This window comes from Lipotes vexillifer, unplaced genomic scaffold (assembly GCF_000442215.2).
Source record: "Lipotes vexillifer unplaced genomic scaffold, Lipotes_vexillifer_v1.1 scaffold152, whole genome shotgun sequence".
Classification (NCBI taxonomy): domain Eukaryota; kingdom Metazoa; phylum Chordata; class Mammalia; order Artiodactyla; family Lipotidae; genus Lipotes; species Lipotes vexillifer.
This window is the reverse complement of record NW_006795886.1, coordinates 402532-423338: the sequence shown is the minus strand read 5'-3', so window position 1 is coordinate 423338 and position 20807 is coordinate 402532. Positions and strand designations below refer to the sequence as shown.

Below are 20807 nucleotides of genomic sequence, written 5' to 3'. Positions count from 1 at the left end.
CCCACAAACATTCCCTGACACCCTTACTCTGCTTCTTCTCCTTGGCACTCATTATATTGACATATGGATGTATTTGTTGCCTGTCTCCCCGTACTAAAACAGAAGCGCCACACAGGTAGGGACTGTTTCTGTGCACTGCTGAAATCCTGGCACCAAAAACAGTGTCCGGCAGAGTAGGTACTTAAATGTTTGGTGAATTGTGTTTTCATCAGGCGTTTTAAAAATTTCCTTGTAGTGCCTACATGGTGGGAAGTTAAACAGGGACTTGAGGCTTCTAGAAATGTGTATTTCTCAACTTTCATGGGTTTGCACTAGAGGCTCCCAACAAGTAGTTCCACTTTAGGTCTATACTCCAGTCCACTAGGATCTGAAGTAAGAGGAGGGGAATCCAGTCACTATAATCTCTTCTACTACACTCAGGGAACTAACCATCAGCACTGAATTCCTTCCCTCTCCATCTCATCTCTAGGTTCTCTTTTCTAACAAAAAGGTCAGCAGTCCCTGGAATACTGTGACATAATTTTCACAGAACAGGTACCCAGGCCGGCTACATTTCAGCCTTGGAGCCAGCCCACACCAAATCTCTCCTGGGTGTAGGTGATAACCAGAATAGAAAGCCTTCTCAATCAGACTTGAATCTTGTAGAAGCTTTTATTTCAGTGATTAAAAGAACGCAGTAAATGGAAACTATGCTGATTTACATTAGGCATGCACCTCTACCTGAAACTGCTGTTAGTTTTTGACTGGCCTAAATCTTTATAACTTATTTTTTCATTTAGGCACATCTTTAAATTTTTTTGGACCCTGACATACAGGGTAAGTTAACTTGTTCCTTGTGGCAGTTTAGTATGAGAATTATGTTCGCTGGCTAGATTCCTTTAACTAAAGGCCTCTAGACTCTCAGGCTACCTATACTAGCTCAAGACTGTACTTTACATATAGATATTTAAGTGAATCACAGTATAAAGGAGGGAGATAACCTAGAAAGGTGAAATGTACTGTATGAATACTCCATACATTTTTTTTCCAGCACTGATAATCAAACACTAGATAAGGAGGCCTACAGTCAAGTACCAAATTATTCTTTCCCCCACTGCTGCCCTTTCTGAGAGACACAAAGATGTATATCGATCTCTCCAGAAATCTGAAAGGAATCCACACAAATAACAGATTATTACCTATGTGGTCCCACTATCAAATTATAGAGCAGTTCCACTATTAAAATTATAGGAAGCAGTTAATGGGACTATGAGGAAAGCATCGTCCCACATACAGTAATATACATCTAGTAGAGTTTTCCATTCATCTGTCAATTGTTTTCCCAAGATTAGCATTAAAAAACACAACCCCAAACACATTTGACCCTCAAACCACCCCCCCACACAAAAATTGGTCTTTGTTCATTCTCAGATGACAGGATGTCCCAAGAGTGACAAAGGTGGGAGCCGATCCCCCCACAGCCTTTTCTTCAACCATCCCATCAACTGCTCTTCATTTCTTGAACTACCTTCCTTTTCCAAAGAGGTAATACTCAGGTCAGTCAGAAAGGCTTTCTGAGAAGACTGGCTTGGATTTCTGGGTCTGTTCCAGTCGATTCAAGATGAATTGGCTTGTATCAATGAAGCGCTCAACGCAGTTCACAAAACAGGCCTCAGCCCGACTGTCCAACTTTGGCCCAGGCTTGTCCATGCACTTTTCCTGCTCAGGACAAGATACAGAATCACAAAGGGAACTTGGCAAAAAAAGGAAGGGGAGCTTCTTGTTGCTTAGAGGAAAAACTTCACCTAAAAACAGTATCTGATATGTTAATAATAGTTCACATTTGGCAGCTTACTTTGTGGCAATTTTCTACAGCCTTACATTAAATTCTCACAACAACCCTATGGAATAGATACTATTATTAATCTTCATTTTACAAAGACGGAAGTTGTGGCACAGAGATACTTTGTCCTAAGTCATGGGGCCAGAAAATGGTGGAGCTGAGATGTTACACAGCAAGATAGGTAGCAAAATACAAGGGAAGTTAACCCTTTGCTAAATTTGGTTAGAACTCTACAATGCTGCTTGCATTAAATGCCTTTAGGACAGACTAAAACCTACCAAAGGAAAAAAGAATATCTATGACTGGAGATTCTGTAACGTCTACGTAAGCCAGAGGCTCTTGAATCCTCTCTCAAGATGAATGGAAAATTGCATGAATTTTCCTAAAGGGCCCACAGCTTTCAGATTCTTAAAGGAGTCCTTAACCACACCACCTGCTGGTCCAAATGTAATGAATCAGATTTTTTAAAAGAATCAAAGCACTCTGGTTCAAGGCAGACAGGAGTTGAGTAAGCATTTTTTAAGGGTCAGAGTCCAGCAATACCATAAGTTTATGGTTCAAATGAATTTCGTTCATTATTCTCTGTTGTGTACACAAGCCTCAGACTCTCCACTTCCAAGGAAAATTACCCTTGGCCTCTGAATTCTGTGAATTTTGTATGTCAAGGCAAGGCAGTTATGCTCTCTTTGGCTGCCAGAGAACACTTTGATCCCAAGCTGAAAATGCCTTCTACCCTTTTGCCAAAGTCCCCTCACTGGGCATACTCAATTCCTCAACCTTCAGACCTGAAACGGCTTGGTATTACGCAACAATCCAACAAGAAGGCAAAAAAGTGTGTATGTTGATAGAGATTACCCCACTTTTATAGTTAGTGGGCTAGAGCCACTCACTTCTCACGAGGGACGCTTAGAGCAACTGAGTAATCAAGGCAAACTCTGAAGAGTGCAGGGACAGGAGATTCACTGATTCTCTGGGACTCAGGGTGCCAAAAATGAAATCCCAGTACTTGGGGCTCTCATCAGTCTTGGTGACCAGCACTGGCAGCTTCAACCTTAGGTGCCTAAAGTGCTGGTTGGGACAACGGCACAAGTCTTCCATGATCTCCAATCCTCTGCACTAACAAAGCCGAGGTCCGGCGTGACAGCCCTCTGAGAAGCGGAGTCACTCTTTTTCCCTTCCGGCTCGACCTGAGGAACCTAAGGAAACAAGGGGTGCTGCTGGGTCCTCTCCCTTCCCCGAATCCCAGGCGTCGTGGCGAGTTGCGCGAGGCAAGGGCAGGAAAGTAGGTACAGTGGCCAGGTCCCAGCCCCAGGCTCCTCACCCAACAAAGTTCCGTCATCTGGTGCACCAGCTGCTGGAAGCGCTGCTTCTGAGTCTCTACCTCGATGAAATGCTGCAGCTGCGGGTCGACCGAGCCCAAACCCACTGCGGAGGAAGACGAGGAGGACTCCATCCCAGCGCGGCCACGCGTGCCGAGACAAACTCCGCACCAACTCACCGACCTTCACGTGTCTCCGCGGCGGAACCGGAACCACAATCCACTGCCTCCGGGACTGCCCGGGGAGCGCACTGCGCCGGCGCGCGGCCCTACGCGCGGGCCTGCCCACCGCTCTGGGCGCTCCTCCCAGCCGCCCGCGCGCCTCGCACTTTCCCGGGCGCGACCCCGCGGCGGCGCCACACCTGACCCCTGAGGTCTCAGGACTCGTCGCCCAGCGCCGTTGCGCTGTCGAGACCTTATTTCAAAAAGACAAGAAAGAAAGAAGGTAAAAAAAGGAAGTTACTTCAGACCATGTGGCCCGTTCCTGGTCGGCCCAATAGCCCCGCCCCTGCCGACTTCCAAATTGACCCGCGCTTTCCCCACTGCCAAGCTAGTGCCCGGCCCGGACTGCTGGGCCCATCACTTAGCTGTCCTGGGCCCCTGGCTCTAGTTCTTTAATGGAGTTTACCCCGCCTGAGGTAGGGAAAAGAGGATCTGGCAGAATTTGTCTCCAACTGTCAGATTCATTCTAATAGTATCTAATGCCTACTGAGTGTCAGGCAGTGTGCTTTGGTTTGTGATCACTGTCTCTGATTCAGAAGCAGAATTTTCCCAGAGCCAGAGGGGTTAAATGCGGAGAATCCTGTGGAGTTCTCCAAGTAGGAATATGACAGACGAGTGCCACCCAGCAGTTTTATAGGGCGCTTCAGAGAGGCTGCATGATTAATCGAAATAGCAAGAAACTTTCATGCTTTCCAGTAATTTTATTTTATCAAAACATCCTCCCATCCCATTTTTATGACACCATTTTATTCCTGCCAAATTCTGCCTCCCTCCCCGCAAGCTCTATTGCCTACCCAAAGAGCAGTTCGACCCATTGTGAGGCTATTTACATTCCCTCCCTCCCCAAAAATGTTTCCATCCCAAATTCAGTCTGTTTTAATACTCTTGGGAAATTTCCTCTCTGGGGGAAAATACCAGGCACAATAATTCCTTGGCCTTTGCTCAGAAGGTACTATCCAAGGGAAGAGATAGAAAGGCATTCCTAGATGTGGAGAGGGGCCTTTGTGTATTCAGCAAGAGCACAAAGGCTCCAGGGCCTGTAAGCCTGGGATTTCCTCACAGAAAGTGAAACTGGGGCTTGTGGAGTAGAGGAGTAGAACCAGGAAGCTTATTGGTGAGCTCAGGATTCTTCATCCATGACATCTAGAATGTTGCTCAGAAGAATTTTGAAGGTGGGACGTTCATCTGCTTTCTAAAACCAAAGAAAAAATAGAGTGATATAGTGGACTAGAGTCCAAAATTCAAGGGAAGCACAGTGAGTAAACAGCAAATGTTTATGAAGTTTATGCTATATGCCCAGTAGCATACCCTGTGGATTACCAAAAGAAAAAAAGGGGTTGGGGGAGAAATAGAAGTGCTCCATAAAGTCCTTGTGCGCTTTAAATCTTTAGTAACTCGGGCGGTTAATGTGGTGAGGACAATGTGAAAATTCCACTGACAAACACTGATTAAAACTAAGGGCAAAATTCATTACATAATTGTGCACCAATGCATTCTTATTTTGGAACCTCAAGTGGCTACCAAAGAAGTTTAAGTGGTTGACAGAGCTGAAATCCTATAAGCTGTGATAATTTTTAGTTTGGTTTCAAACACTTGTTTCTACCATCCTGTAGCGAAAGTTAACAAAGGAATGAACATTTCAAGACCATGGGCTGCATCACTGGGTAGGGATCCTAAGCACCTGGGACCTCTTATTACCACCGTCTGGCCTCCAGACTAAGGCCCTCTGTGATAGCCATTGGTCCATAAGCCCCTGAGGGATTTAGTGACTCAGGGCATATTCATGCAAGAAAGGTCTCAATCCATCAGAACCCAAAAGTCATCAATTTCTTGTTCCTTTGAATCAGTGATTCTCAAACCTAGCTGAGTATCAGAATTTCCTGGGAAGTTTAAAAAGACATACCCAAGTCCCACTCTAGACATACCTAATCAGAATCTCTGGAAATAAGGCCCAGTCATCTTCAGTTTTAAGAGTTTCCCAGGGATTCTGATGTGAATCCAGTTTCATGACTACTGCTTTAAACAGGCTGTGGAGAAAGTGCCTGTCTGAAATACTTAACTAGCAGAGTGAGGATGTCCTAGTTGGGAGGGAGCATAGTCAGTCACCCTTAATCCTGCTTGGCATGGGAGAGAGAAGGGAAATGGCTCCTAGGGGTTTTCCCTTTCTCCAAACTTTCTTTGTGACCTCAGTGATTTGTTAAGGGAAAGGAGCCATGTTCTGATCCAAATGCCCACTTTTCACCCCACAGAGATGGCTCCAGGTTCACATATATGCTTGTTGGACACTGTCTTTCCCTGTTTCTAGTGGGGCAGAACTAAGAGCTGAGCACTCATTTCCTACTAGACATTTAGGTTGCCAAATTAAGGTTGCCAAGGATCTCCTGAAAGTGGAGAAGGCACCCCTGGAAGAACCCAAGGTGAGAGCAGCAAAGCATTTTAATAGTGGGACAGGCTGTTTATTTTCAAAATACCACATCTACCCACATATCCCGTAATGCACTGTATTTAAAAAAACAAAAACAAAAACATGAGCACTACCTATTCTAGTTTCCTTTCAGGCCTTAGGGTTTTTAAAAAAATCTCATTTAGGACCACAGCCAGAAAAGGTGTGCAGTTAGTAAAGTAGAAGAAAGGGCCAATGACTCCCAAAGGAATGAACACAGATTTTAATGACTTTTCTTTTTTAATGTCCATACACTTGTCTGAGTGCCTTTGGCTGCCTGCTTATGCTAGGTGACATGGCCCCACAACACCCCTCTCCCTAAAGCCGAGTTGGTATTGGGGTCTGCTAATGATGCTCTAGTGAGAATTGGAATGGGCCTGGAAAAACTTCTGGCCATGAAAGGATTGGGATGTAGGCCAGGATCCAAGAATGTGCACAGCTGTCTGTCTGTGCCTAGCTGCTATGTGGTCCGGGAGAGTGGGGCCGGGGTGCTTGGCCAGCTAAATGGGAAAGTAGGTTCAAGGAAATAATTTGAGGTCCCAATAAAACACTTACCTCATGCCAGCAGCTGTACATTATGGTATATACCCTCTCTGAAGCGAGATGAGGCCGGTAGAGACGTAGGCCTTGGGCAATGTGTTCAGCTGTTTCACTGTTAGTAAATCTTTCATATGGCATCTTCCCCAGAGAGTAAATTTCCCACATCAGCACCCCTAGAAAATGAAAAAAAAATGTGTTGTTTCTGGGTAGTAGGGATCCTAGTCTTCCTAAATCAACCTCAAACATTACATTCATCTTGTTCCCCCCTCTGTGCTTTTTTTCATTTTGTTCAAACTTCTGCTATAGTACTGAGTACACTGGAGGGTTATCAGGGTTGCCCTTGACTATTAGTCCTTTAGGAGAGAGACAGCATCTTACTTGTCTTTATAGCTATAGGGTCTGGCAGAGTCCCTGGTACATAATCAGTATTCAGAAGCTGTGGCATACTGAATGAATTATTTGTTTCCCTCAGTATATTCTAAGTTCTAAGAAGGCAGGGATCGTGTCTAGTTTACTGTTTTTAATCCCCAGAAACCACTGTGGTGCCTGACTCCCTAAGAATTAGATGAATGAAAGCAAGAACAAAGAAGTCTCTCTGTGCATGTTACAGAGTGTGAATTTCCCCCACTGCGTTCCTTTTCCTTTGAGCTGTATAATCCATGTGATCCTATCCACTCACCAAAAGCCCAAATGTCAGATTTGCTGCTGAACTTGCTATACATAAGAACTTCTGGTGGAGACCACCGGACTGGAAATTTGGAGCCTACTGAGCTTGTGTATTCATCATCCAGAACATACCTGCAAAGGATTCAGGACTTGTTACTGTTAGAATTTGGAGAGCTTGATATTTGCTTAAATTTTCTTGGCACAGCCACAAGAGTTGCACAGATATATGCCTACAGGCCAACCAGTGTCTTTTACAAATGTTATTTCTAACAGATTCCTGTTTTCATATCCGATTTAGCTTTCCTGGTTGACAATATGGCTACAGCAAGGATGAAGTGAAATAAGATCTAATAGGTACTCCCTTCCTCTTCTCTAGCCTTCTTTCCTTTCTCTTTTCTCATCCTTCCCTTCCTTCTATTCTGCAGTTGTCAGTGGGAATTAGACTGATTAGGAAAGAATGAGACATGGAGTAAAGTCAACAGGATTAACAGAGCAACATAAAGTATTGGAGAAATTAGCTTTTAAAAAAAGAGCAAAGGAGAAAGGAGAAGAGAGGGATATAACAATAAAACAAGAGGTGGAAAGTGACTTAAACCATTCAGAGAAAGAAAAGGTATAGAAAGATGGTGGAAAAGACTAGAATTAGGGGGAAAAGGGAGAGGATTAAAAATTACAGTGTCACCTCATGTTTGTACTGTGCCATTTTTACTTTTAGAGGGAAAAATGAAAAAGGCACACTCACCTGGACAGGCCGAAGTCAGATACTTTAACAACTCCTTGATCGTTTACCAAACAGTTTCGGGCCGCCTGCAGTGCAACACATACCAGTGAGACTCTGTCCCTGGCACACAGGTTAAAGGCACAAAACTTCTGCCCACCAGAGGAGTGAAGCCAGGGAAGCCTCATCTTCACATAGAGACACCTTCCCACCTAACAGGAGTCAGTTGATGCCACTGAGAAATTTTGATGCACTTCCACCACATATAGAGCAACCCCCATAGTCATAAGTAAAGCACTGAGGACTTGCAGAATGATTTCACTCACGTTGGCAATTCCACGACAACCCTTCCTGCATTGAAATGCTGAGAGAGTTAAGGGAGAACAGAAGGCAAGTGTGTTTTGTTTTCTGCTTTTCTACCAGTGGGACTAAGGCGATTTGAGCCTTGGCCTGGCTGAAATAAACAGGGGCCCAAACTCGGATGCCTCCAGAGGCCAGGCAGATGAAGTGACAGAGTGAAGTGGGGGGGTGGAGGTGTCAGGAAAGTGTCTGGTCTAAAGGAGGCCAGCCACTTTCCTGTAATCAGCTAGACCATATTGTAACACCAGGCCCACATTTTCATAGGTGTCAGCTCCAGCCAACTGTTAGCATGGCCTATGAGAATGTGGGCCTGGTGTTACAAGATGGTCTAGATTTTCAAGAGAAGCTGGAAATTCAGTTATTTAATGTGAAATGTTTTTAAGTGTTTGCTAACTAATATATAACATTTAAAAAAAAAACAAATGTACCAACAGACCCCCAGTTTGTGACTCTGATATAACCAAAATGATGCTTCTGTGCTAAGAGCAGTCCCATCAGGAAGCAGGGCTGCCCTTTTGCCCCTGAAGGACCCACCATTTCCTTGTCATGGTAGGGGGCTGGGAGTGAGTGCTCTAGCTCCCACCATGGCAGAACCTGTGGTGTTGAGGCCGGAGATCTTTGACTGGCTGACCACTGGGGAAGAGGCTCACCAAACTTATAGTGTTTTCTAGATAAAACTGAAATGATGGCTCCAGCCACCCTCCTCAGCCATGTGTGATAGGTCTTCCTTTGCTACTTCCACCCCCTCAGCCCTCGGACGCAGGCCAATCCTTCTGAGGTCCTACCAGATCTCGATGGAGGAACTGCTTTGACTCCAGGTATTCCATGGCTTCACAGACATCCTTGCACATCTCCAGCAGCTGCTGAGTCTGGAAGCGGTGGCGCATCTCCCTCAGGTAGTTCAGGAGGCAGCCATTGGCCATGTACTCAGTGATGATGAAGATGGGGCGCTGTTTAGTGCAGACGCCGTACAACTGCACCAGTTTCTCATGGGACAGATTCCTACAGGAAAGGCAATGAACCAGTCCTCCCTTTCTGGCTCTGAATACTATTCAGAAAGGAGCTGAGGAGGAAAGGAGTTGGCCTGGGAGTAGAGTGTCAGATGAGGGACCAAAATAACAAGTTGATGCTCCTCCTTCCTACCCTAAACTCCAGAAGTGCCTAATATATGAGGGTGACCCAGGATTTGGAGTCCATTAATAGAACAGGAAACAAGCCCAGGGCTGAATGAACACTAAGGCTACATCAGAATGTCTTCCTTTTGAAAGTCTCATTTTCTACATTGACCCCCAAATGCTACTGAGATGGTACACGCCTATGATCAGTACTACTCTCCACCAATATCTAAGAGAAATGACTACCTTAGCAGTTACTCCCACCAATCAAAGTTTGACCTCAGGCCATAGTCCTAAATCTCTCTTACTATAAATCACCTTAAAACCCAGTGGGAACCATCCTGGTAATTCCTAGACTGGATGGAGAGTTGTGTTTGGACTGTAACTCACATCATGACTTTGGCTTCTTCAATGAACTCATCCTCAGACATGGAGCCTTCTTTGATCATCTTGACGGCCACGTCATACTGGCCCCTCCATTTCCCATACTTCACTACTCCAAATTGTCCAGTCCCCAGCTCCTTCAAGAAGGTCAGGTCCTTTGGATCGATTTCCCATGATCCTATAACAATGAAGCCTTGATGTGATTATTTGGGAGTCATATATGTATAATTTCTACAATAGATAAGAATCCCTACTGCGGGTAGAAATAGACAAGCAGTAAAAGGGAAATTCTCAGGGGTACTAATCCATCTTTGCTCAGGTAAATCCCAGGGACAGGGGATTACTGATTGGAGGAGTCTGGGAGTTTAGGTACAAGTCAGGCATAAAGCAAGAAGATAAATTAGACATCTTCTTAAAATCCCTTTATGATTTTTTTCCCACAATTAAAAAATAAATCCCTTTATGAATCTATGTTTTTGCAGTCCCAGTAGGAGCCACCAGAGGGAGGAAAATCATTAGATAACTTTGGTCTGGCTACGTCTTAATCTTCCTTGCAGCAGCTGGGATAGAACAGTGTGCTGCAAGGATGATTGAGAGGCAAGGTCTGGTTGCGTCTGCCAGACGTAGTCCTTCCAACTGGCCGGTCCACCCTACCCTAGAGAAATAGTCAGTTACCATAGCCCAGGCCTGCAGTGGAAGGCGCATTCTTGTTTTGTTGAGACACTGGATATTTGAGCCTAGATATGAGTCCTGAAACATACAAAGAGAGTCATGCTGCTGGTGCGGAGCGGGGGGTGAGATGCCTCACACACCCTCACTTAAAGCCTCACGCTTCCAGTGTTCATCTTTCTAGTACATTTTGAATCCCAGAAGATCTCCATCAACCCGAATTTTTCTGGAAGTTTCTCCTCTTACAGATGTTTTTCAGGGACAAGAAAGAGAGAATGCTAACTGAAATATACACCCCAGCTAAATATATCCCCACCTCCCAGCCTAGCCTTAACTCACATCCTACTTCTGCTTTTGATACTGAAAAGTGTAATTGGGACCACATAAAATGACAGCCTTGATACTGCCTTGCCTGGACATGGTGGACAGCAGCAAGCCTTCTTGATGAAGTTTTCCCCATGTATTCGTGCTCTCACCAATCTCCCAGTTTTTAGAATGTCTACGCTGCTTAGAAACTCTTTTCTGATGTTTTTGAGCCTGTATGTCCTTTGAGGGCAAGGACTTCAACTAATAGTTTTCATGTGTTCTCTAGTAACAAGAAAATTGCCTGAGTACACACCAGGAACACAATGAATATTGCTGATTGATTAATTACCAGTCTCCTTTATGTCTTTCCTTAGCACTGAGCATCAATCACCAAATAAGAAGTCAGTCCCTACTGGGCATAAGGTCTGCCTTTGACCACCTCTTCACTTGACCTAGACCCAGGATCACAGGGGTTTATTTTCACAGCTAATTCCCATTACCCTGTGAGGCTTATTCTTCCCCTAACCACCTTGTCCTAAATTGCTTCTTCTGGTACTTGTCACACCCTTCTCCTCTGGTTCCCCTGGTACTTACCTGCAGAGTTATGCTGATGGTAGTTAATGAGCTCAGGGATGGTGCTGAAAAGGTGCTTCTCAGCCAGGTAATACTGGCTCTGAGGTGTGGAACACACAACATAATGGCGTATCACCCCTTGAGGTTCCCTGAGGAAGTGGATGCTGAGTCAGCAACTTGGGAACAAGGGTCCAAAGGGCCCAAGAAGTGAAGTGAGATGAGTTTTGAGTTTAAGTGACAGAGGATGTGAGAGGAGCACTTCATTAAGGAACTGTTGGTTGGGCACCCCTGTCCTTTGTCCCCAGGGCCTTGAAACAGTAACACTTACCCTGTAGATTTGGCAAACACAGACACCGTATATTTTCCAGCTTTGCTGGAGTCTCTAACAATGAAGCCTCCTTCTTTCCCCTGAAACGATGAAAAAGAAGCTGACCGTCAGGAGGAAGTGGTGCTCACACCTGCATCCCACCTGCCCAAACCCGAGAGAAAATATTATAGAAGGCTTGATTTCACTGCCAAGTTCCATGTTTGAGCTGCAGCCTCATTGCTTTTGACAGTGAAAAGTATAATTGGGACCCCATAAAATGACAGTGTTGACACTGCTTTGCCTGGAGATGGCGGACAGCAGCAAGCCCGCAATTCAGGATACTTGCTTGCTGTGCAAGGAGAATGCCATTTGCTTGTGGTCACATACTTACCTCTTGCTTTAGCAGTTGCTCAGCTTGACTCCGAGTCATGTGTTTGGAATACCACCTGTACAGAGAGAGTGCTTGTGTGGCTCCTAGGCCATGGTGTAAGTGGCTCAGAGATTAGAGTGCTATCTGTGGCTCATCCATGCCAGTGAGTCAGTCAATTCACTCAACCTCTATTTACTGAGTGTCTTATCATGTGCGTAGCGTACTACATCCCTTTCCCAAAGCGTGCTTGGCACTGAAGAATCATGGAAATGGAGAGTAGAGGGCAAAGGCAGGTGGCAGAAGGTTGCAGGGAAGGGATCAGGGACAGGGCCTTCAAGGACAACCCACTTCCATGATTAGGGAGAAAGCATATCCACAGAAGTTTGCCATGTTCACCTTTTCAAATGTTTCCCATCAGGTTGTCTTAGCGTGGTTCTTCTGGATTTGGGGGGAGGAGGGGTTGTGGTGACCTCTCCAGCTTTCATCAACAGCGTGTTTGGGATGAGGGTAAGACAGAGGCCCTAACTTGAGTGGCATCATTTGACCCAGTTGACACTGATTTTAATAGGTATCTTGAAATCAAAATTTTGTTGAAAGTATAAAAATAGTTTATACTATATTTAGTTCCTCTGGGAAGATTGTGCGCTAGGAACATAAGCATACTCACTCATACATTTCTATGGAGTCCTCTGCCTCGGTTACATAGTTACTAGGGATGTAGCCTTCCTGCCTGTAGAGGAGACAACGTGATAGATCATCCAGCACTTCCCATCCTGGGTGAGAGACAGATTTGGATGCCCTGTATCCTTGGGCTCAGAACCAATCTCGAATGGAGGTATATAAAATGCCCCTCCCTCAAAGAGAATCATGTTGCCAATGCATGGCTAGGCCAGTGAAGTGTGTAGCTTCTGCACATGCGGCATTGATTACATGTGCTCAACAACATGTGGGCCAGACTCTACAGGCTCAGAGAGGTAGCCACGTGTAGAGCTGCCCTCTGAGAAGTACTTGGAGGGAGAGCATATTCCTTTTGGTGTGGGAAGAACAATTTCTGATCAGGATACTGAGTAGGGGAATTATGCTGCAGGATTTTGCGTGTGTACAGAGTAGGTGGGCACAAGGCTCAGGAAGGGCAGGCATGGACTCACCCATTTTTATCCTGGGCTCGCCACCAGGGTAAGTTGCTCTCCTCCAGGATAAAATACTCGTCGCCCTTCCGCAGCTGTAGATCATTTGCATTCATTGGCATGTAGTCATAAAGGGCTACAACTTTTTTCAGCTCACTTGTGGAGACAGGTGCTGCTGTTGGCTCAGGGGGCAGTGGCTTTTTTAAGATCTGTGTTGTTAAGAGGAAAAAGTAGGGGTGGGGTTGGCTAGATGTTGGCTAGATATGAAGCACTCTCCTGTTCTTCCCCAACTCTCTGGCTTACTGGAGACACTGTTCTAACCCAAATCAGGCAAAATAAAAGGTTTATACAGCATTCATTCAACAACCAGTTTTAAGCACCCATGCAGGAGCTCTCAGCCTGGAATGCACATCAGAACCATCTAGCAGGTGGTTAATAATGCTGACACCTAAGCAGTTTCAAAGACCAATTATGTCAAAACCTCTGAGGGCTGGACCCAAGCATCAGTATTTTTAAACTTTCTGGACAAAAACCATGTACAGCCATAATCGGGAAGGCTTCTTGGCACTAAACTAGTACATGGACCTACTAAGTGGCTCTGAATCTTCTTTTCTTAGTTTGTAAAATGAGTATAATAATTCCTGCCTTGCTTACTTACAGTATATGAGAAAGGGCTTTCTAGACCTCAAAAAATAACCCCCCAAATCAAGTTTTAAAGTAATATAATAGTGATAAAATCAAGATGTTGGGTATATGGATATTCACTGTTAAAAATTTTCAGCTTTATGTTTGAAAATATTTTTCATTTAAAAAAATCAGGCTTTGTTTTGTTTTAAACAGGTGATTTAATTAAATGGTTGCCAAGAGCTTCCTACTAGCCCTCTATCTATCCACTGAAGAGGAAGTCCTAATTAGAAGCACAAAGCCCCTGTCTCAGCAAGAATACCAATTTACACTGCCAAATCCCAGGGAGAATTCTAAGACTTTGGTCTGTTTTCAGGGTGTGATTGTAAGTTTCAATTTAAACAGTAGCAGCACCCAATTTCCCTGTATACCTGGTCCTCCTCAGGCGTGGGAGGAAGAGGCTTTTTTGTCTTTCTGTGCGAACTCCCAGGTTTTAAGCCTGCAAAGTGAGAAACCAGTGACGATAGATACAGAGTGCATCTTCAGAAAGGGCCCAAGGACAGGTTTGGTCAGGAAATTTACTCTTGTACTCATTGACATTACGTAAGTTAGGAAAAGTCCGGAATGATACAGCCCAATGCTAGGTCACCCAGCTGGAAGAGCAGAGCACCAGCTGAATTTTGGCCCCCACTAATCTCCTCTCCCACCCTCCTTTGTGCACTGGCCAAAATGTACAAACCTGGGTTTGATAGAGCCCTGAGAAAGTGATGGATAGTCAAAGGAGGGAGAAATTATATTGATCAGATCTCTTACTTCCATTCCTGTTCTCCAAAATTTGGCAGCCCATAGCATTTTTGGCTGTCTGAGAGCAGCAGAGATACTGCCCATCAATCCAGAAGCAAGGGTGGTATTTCTGTACCAGATCACTGTTGTACCGGATTACTGTAACAGGAGAGAAGAGAGAGAGAGAAAGAGGTCACATCTGACATGTGGGAGAAGCCACCATAGGCATGTTTTCCTCCTTGAGTTTAGTAGTGAGCTTCAAACAACTGCCCCTGCCTCAGCCACCCTGAAGGGAAGCAGACACAGGACCAGTTGGCTCACATGCTTGGCCCCAGAGAGTTCCTGTGCAGTTCTCTTCAGTGGTCTGTTATGATGACTATCTCCCAACCGGTGACCAAAGTGATAAGAATATCTGATTCTCCAGAGCCCCAGAACAAAAATATGTTATCTACGTTTTTCCAGTAGCCATTACAATCTTCCTGTAAGGCAAGTGTTGACTATGGTGGTCTTTTCCAGATAAGGGAAACAACATGACAAGCCAGACTTTCACTCCGGCTCTCAATATACCAATGTCCCAGCTCCTGGAGTGATCTTTTAGAGATATTTGTCTTTGTGAGAACTTCTGCCTCATGCTTTCTGTGTTCATAGAACAGTTAACAGAGCAGAGCTCAGGATCAAATGAAGGTGATTCTGCCTCTAGAATAAACAGTTCAGTCTTCCTAGGGCCACTGAGGTAGGTTGAGCTCATTGTGGGAGACAAACACAGCAGTTCCATTTCCCTCACAGGGTTGTGAGGCCTCATCTCTCAGAATGAGAGATTTGCAGATAAGAGGAATTAGTTTTACAGTTTTTAATACTGTGGCATTGCAAGAATCTCAACCGGCGGTCAATTAGACAAGTCATCCTGGGATCATGTTGCCAGTTAACAGAAAAGCAAAGACAAATGAAATAATTGACAATAGCTAGCACTGGGGCAAAGACCTAGACTGGTCTAAGAATATGCATATTTGAGGACATACACATTTCAGCATTTGATGCTAAAAAGAAGCTCTGCATAACTTTTTTTAAAAGATAAAAACAAAAACAAAATAAAACCTTCCTCTGTAGAGACCAACTTAAGTCCTTAAGAGCTTGCTAGTCACACTCCACTCACTTAAGACCTTGGGGGAGGCCTAGAAGCTACTGGTGGCCAGATGCATTTTATAGGCAAATGAACAAAAAGTGCCATCTTTTTTTTAAAGTGCTATCTTGATGCTTTTCTAAACATGGATTTGAAGGCTTCTAACCAGTCTATCCTGCCCACCCTCACTTTTTCAGCATACCCCTTCACCATTGCACCAAATGCAGGGCAGTGGGAGCTGTTCAGATGGGGTGCCGGCTATAGGTGGCTACGTCGTCTGTAGAGAACTTTAAAATAATAAAACCAAGCAAAAGTCTGTCTGACTTTTATTATTACCAGGCACTGGCAATTCTGAACAATGTTCCAGGTACTCCTCCCAGCCAGAACTCATTGCTCCCACCCTCTGCCCTTCCCCCCATGCCACTACCATCACCCAGGGATTTGAAGATTCTTGGGTGCAGGCTTGGGCACCAGTAGACATTTCAAAAATTCTTAATCAACAACTAGCTGCTCTGATAAATTAAGCTATGCTAATATGCTAATGAGAGGCTATAGGGCTTCCTGCCCCCCTACCTCCAGCGCACTCATGAACCCACCCTACATTCCCAAATAATTAAAAGGTCCCTCGAAGATGGCACCCCTTCTTTTGTTGGTTAACACAGCGCTGGTATTTCCAGCTACTTAGGAGAGAATTGCAAAATCAGAGTGTCTGTTACAAACTGAATGTTTGTGTCCTCCAAAATTCATATAATGAAGCCCCCGCGGTGCAATATTAGGAAGTGGGGCCTTAGGGAGGTAATTAGGTCATGAGAGTGGAGCCCTCATGATGGGATTAGTGCCCTTAGAAGAAGAGACTGGAGAGAAATTCTTTCTCTCTGCCATGTGAGAACACAGTGAGAAAGTGACCGGTCTGCAAGCCAGGTAGAGTTCTCACCAGGAACTAAATTGGCCAACACCTTGATCTTGGACTCCCCAGCTTCCAGAACTGTGAGAAATAAATGTTTGTTGTTTAAGTCACCTGGTCTATGATGTTTTGTTATGGTAGCCCAAGCTGACTATGACAGCGTCCTAGTGGGAGGACTAGGAGAAAACTGCTTTACTTCACCAATGCATGGGGCCAGCCCTATCTGGGAAGCACTAATGGTTGATGCACATTCCAAGTACTTGATGGGTTGATCTCTCATATTCATTTTATTCAGGATAATGGCTAAAATTCTGTTTGGGGAATGAATGAATGATTACTCCTCACATATGTCATTGGAGTTTCACCAATGCCACTCTTGCATTCATTTTGGTGAGGTCAGGTCATTTGCTTATTTTTGAAGCTGCAGTTAGGATAGGCTCTATTGAGCTTGACCAAATGAAGAGTCTAGAGTGAATGTAGACAAATATCTGTGCTGCTGTAACATTAAAGTGCCCACTGCCATGTTCAAGGAAGTGGAAGGAGAGAGCCCAGGTCTAAGTCCTCAGGAATATAAACTTTGCATGGAAAGTACCACTGAAAAAAGATGGCAGCTCAATATGAGGTACCTGAGGCCCTACTTTTTAAATTGAAGTATAACTTACATATAATAAAATGTACAATCTAAGATATCCAGCTAACCACATTTGTGTACAACCATTTAACCACCACTCAGATCTAGCACCTCAGAAGGCTCCCCCATGCCTCTTCACAGCCAGTACCACTACAGAGGTAGCCAGTATACCATGAGGTCCCCTTTCCATGTTAGTGATTTCCAATTGGTGCATTTTACCTCAGAGTGGGATAACTTATCACTAGAGTGGGCACTCAATAAATATTTGTTGGGCTAACCTACAACTGTTTCTCCCTCAGCTAGTATGTCCCACCTTCCCCTATTTCCAAACTAAATCCTAGCTGTCCGTCAATGTGGATCCCAAGTTGGTGGTAGTTGTTTACTCTTGCAGAATAATCAATTAACACACCTATTTGTTGGTCCCTTTCTGTGTGCACGGCAATTTATGAGGCACAGTGGAGAGAACCAAAGAAGTACAAATATATATGCCCTCTAGAGCTCTGCGTATATTTCTCTGCCTTGGAAGTAGCATCTTGATTTAGAGCACAGACTCTAGAGCCTGAGTTCAAAGCCTGACCCTGCCACTTACTAACTGAGTGCCTTTGGGCCAGTTATTTAACCTCTCTATACCTCTGTTTTCTCATCTCTAAAATGGGGATGGTGAAAATAACTGCCTCATATGGTTGATATGAAGAAGAAATGAGTTAATATATGTAAAGAATTTAGAGAAGATCCTGGATCATAATAAGCATTACTGAAGTGTTTGCTCATTTTGTACCCCCAGGGCTAAAGCCAACCTCTTACTTCAAAACGTGTCAAGAACTGAACTGTGTGGTGCAAGACATCACCTATTTGTAATCTTCACATGGCCTTACTCTAAAATATCTTGCAGCCAACTACAGGTGCAGTTTCTGGGCTTGAGAACCAAGCAGCACAAAAATATGCAATGAGTTTAGGCTTTGGAGTCAAAGAGACCTAGAGGTGTAGTAAGAACCCAGGCTCCACCACTCACTAGCTATGTGCCCTTGAGCAACTTACTTAACCTCTTTGAGCTTCAGTTCCCTCATCTGTAAATAGGGGAATAATACATACTTAATAAGCTTATTGTGAGGATTAAATGTGCTAGTCCGTTTGAAGCACTTGGCACAGAGCCTGGTACAGAGTTAGTGCTCATTAAGTGTTAGTTGCTGTTTTTAGCCCAAGGTTGCTGTAAGAATTAAATGAGATAATAAATACAAGGTGTCTAGCTTGGTGTCTGGCACATAGAAAGAACTAAGTAAATGACACTTCTCTTTATTTCTCCTCTACTCTTTCAGCTTGAAAGATTTGATGATTTTTATGTTAGCCAGACTTACATTCAAGGGAGTGAACAAAGCTGGTGTAGTCAGCCACTGCATGTCAGAGTCTAAATGTTTATTAAGACAAAGGGCTGTCATGCAATAACCCAACCATGCCATTATCAGTCTGCCATCCTTCCTGTTTCTCTAGGCAGCCTTTCCTGATGTCAACTCAACCAGTTAATCTCTCAGTCACTTGACATGTGGCTATATATACACACAAATATGTGCGCATGCATCCTGTGCTGTAAGCATTTACAGTCAAGTTTATCTGAGCACACTGTATGGTCTGTGTGAAATACTGAACTATATTCAAGTTGAGGTCCTCACAAAGCAAGGAACATGAAATAGTTCCTTGGAAAATATTTATCCACAATGAAAAGATGTACAGTGCTTTCTTGTACAGTGCTTTACAGTTTTCCATGTGCTTTCACATACCTTACCTCATTTGATCCTTAGGACAACCCTGGAAGTAGGTACTGTAGGCACCATTATTATTCCTCTTTCAGAAGAAAAACCTGAGCCTCAAAGAAGCTTGTTGGCCTACTTGCCAGAGGTCACCCAGCTTATTAGTGGTAGAAGAGGACTTGGAACCAGGTTCTTTACTCTGACCCCAAGCACTCTCATAATCATGTATTTAATTTTTTTGGAACTAGATATTTCATACCTAGGATTCAAAATATTGAAATAACCATTGAATGCCACACCATACCCCCCTTGTAATTGGTGTAAAGAATGGGACCTCTTTTATAAATAGGGAAATGGAAGGGCCTACAATTACAAAATTGCATTAGAGAGACAGTGGTAGAACTGAGTTGAAACTCTTAGTCTAGCATGTGATCTTTTATTCATATGATGGAATATTGAACTCAATTGTATCATTAATATTGAAGAAAATGCAATATTTCTCCCCCCATTCTCTCTCTCTCCTCCCTTCTCTCTCTCCCTCCTTCCCTTCTCCCTCTCTTTCTTCTTTCTTTCACCTCCCTTCTTCCATCCATTCTTTTTTCCTCTCTCCCTTTCTTCTTCTCTCCTTCCCTCCCTGTTCCCTTTTTCTTTCCTTCTTTCTTTCCTTTTTCTTTCTCTTTCTTTCTTTCTTTCTCTTTTCTTTCTCTCTCCTTTCTCTTTTTCCTCCCTCTCTCCCAACTTTTCTCTTTCCTTCCTCCTTCCTTCGTTTCCTTCTTTCTTTGGAAACTAGTTTATTTCCCAAATAATTCTCACCATTTTTGAGCTGGTGAATCCAACGCTTCCTCAGTTCTTCAGTTGGGGAGAAGACATAGAGAGGCCCTTCATCATATACAACCTGGGGCAATGGACACAGACTTCAGCAGTTAGGAGTCAGAAAATAAAAAGACCTTGAAGGAACTAATCTTAAGCTACAACTTTGTATAATGATACTGGAAAACAAAAAAAAGGCAGGGTCTTCAGTGAGCAGTGGAGCTGGGGTTATGTGAACCATCTGAAGAATTCCTGAACAATTCATATCCAGGGATGTAGGACTTAGAAACTCTTTGCTTTGTGAATACACCTGTGTCCTCTTGACTTGTATTTCAATTTGTGTGCAAACTTAGTTCATAATCTTCAGCCCTTGGTGGAGTCAAGATTTTTGTTTATCCAATGAAGGATATTTTATGATCTTATTAAACCTTGAGTTTGTATAGAAGATAATTGAAGTAATGATTTATGTAACAAATCTTGATTAGTACATGTGGATTATACACTTCGTCAATATGGAGCAAATTTTTAACTCTTGGATGATTTTCTCCCCACTGCCTAGTGGCCTCCCCTTGCCAATATTAGCCCAAATAAACCAAGTTTGGAACTACATACCTACTTCAAAAGAGTGAAATATATATTAAGCATTGTTATCAAATCAGTCAGTATTTTTTGAACACCACACATGTACAAGGCATTGTGCTAGGTGTTTTTGAGATGTACAAAACATATAAGATGTGGTTCCAACCCTTACAGACTTGATAGACATCACAGTGGATTCTAAAGTCAAATGTAAATTAATTTTGAATTATCTGCTATTTACCAGTATCCACTAGCCCAGTCAAGCATCAACTTATTGAAAGACAGTGGTAGTAAAAACTGTGTCTAAAACACCCCTCCTTCACAGATTTTGTAAACTTTGTTACAGTCAGGGACATGAACAAGATCCTTTTACATTTTTCTTTTTGCTTGTTAGTCTTGCTGTGCTCATAAATCCATGACAGAAAGCCCCCTCCCCTGAGAGTTTCCACTTCCTTTTCTGGCTTTCACTGTTGCAGAGGCTGCTATATTCATGACATGTGGCCTCAGAGTTCTCAGGACATAAGCAAACCAAATCAGAGATTGAATCTGAAGCTCTTGCTCTCTTTTATGGCTTACATTGCATCTACCAAACAGATGTCTATGTGGCTCTTCAGTTATTCCAGACTAGAATAGAATTTAAGTTTATATGTAAGTCTAATAAGCCTTCCCTA

At 43.7% G+C, this 20807-nt stretch overlaps 2 protein-coding genes across 3 annotated transcripts in view; both read right to left on the bottom strand.

Moving 5' to 3' along the window:
• Positions 1 to 632: 632 nt before the first annotated feature.
• Positions 633 to 3336, bottom strand: TIMM8A (translocase of inner mitochondrial membrane 8A). The gene is made up of 2 exons (XM_007467955.1): positions 3144 to 3336; positions 633 to 1698 (listed from the first exon to the last, which is right to left on the bottom strand). Exons 1-2 carry the CDS (start codon positions 3273 to 3275, stop codon positions 1537 to 1539), a joined length of 294 nt encoding a protein of 97 aa, XP_007468017.1. The 5' UTR covers positions 3276 to 3336; the 3' UTR covers positions 633 to 1536.
• A 712-nt stretch (positions 3337 to 4048) lies between these two features.
• The window catches only part of BTK (Bruton tyrosine kinase), a 28418-nt gene continuing 11659 nt past the window's right edge, over positions 4049 to 20807 (bottom strand). Inside the window, exons 5-19 of one of the 2 annotated variants that reach the window (XM_007467953.1) lie at positions 19561 to 19642; positions 14378 to 14506; positions 13996 to 14063; positions 12962 to 13149; positions 12481 to 12543; positions 11835 to 11889; positions 11465 to 11544; positions 11158 to 11285; positions 10264 to 10338; positions 9595 to 9766; positions 8875 to 9091; positions 7754 to 7818; positions 7025 to 7143; positions 6361 to 6518; positions 4049 to 4554 (exon numbers count right to left, since the gene is read on the bottom strand). In XM_007467953.1, the coding sequence (XP_007468015.1) occupies positions 4483 to 4554; positions 6361 to 6518; positions 7025 to 7143; positions 7754 to 7818; positions 8875 to 9091; positions 9595 to 9766; positions 10264 to 10338; positions 11158 to 11285; positions 11465 to 11544; positions 11835 to 11889; positions 12481 to 12543; positions 12962 to 13149; positions 13996 to 14063; positions 14378 to 14506; positions 19561 to 19642 (1671 nt within the window). In that variant the 3' untranslated portion in view covers positions 4049 to 4482. The remainder of the gene's footprint in view (positions 4555 to 6360; positions 6519 to 7024; positions 7144 to 7753; positions 7819 to 8874; positions 9092 to 9594; positions 9767 to 10263; positions 10339 to 11157; positions 11286 to 11464; positions 11545 to 11834; positions 11890 to 12480; positions 12544 to 12961; positions 13150 to 13995; positions 14064 to 14377; positions 14507 to 19560; positions 19643 to 20807) is intronic. The other variant, XM_007467954.1, reaches the window with a different exon arrangement.

Bases quoted from the DNA above. Each gene is read 5' to 3' on its own strand.
- TIMM8A (XM_007467955.1), bottom strand. From the start codon at position 3,275: ATGGAGTCCTCCTCGTCTTCCTCCGCAGTGGGTTTGGGCTCGGTCGAC. The intron at 1,699-3,143 runs GTGAGGAGCCTG...TGTCCTGAGCAG, and splicing joins AGATGACGGAACTTTGTTGG to GAAAAGTGCATGGACAAGCC.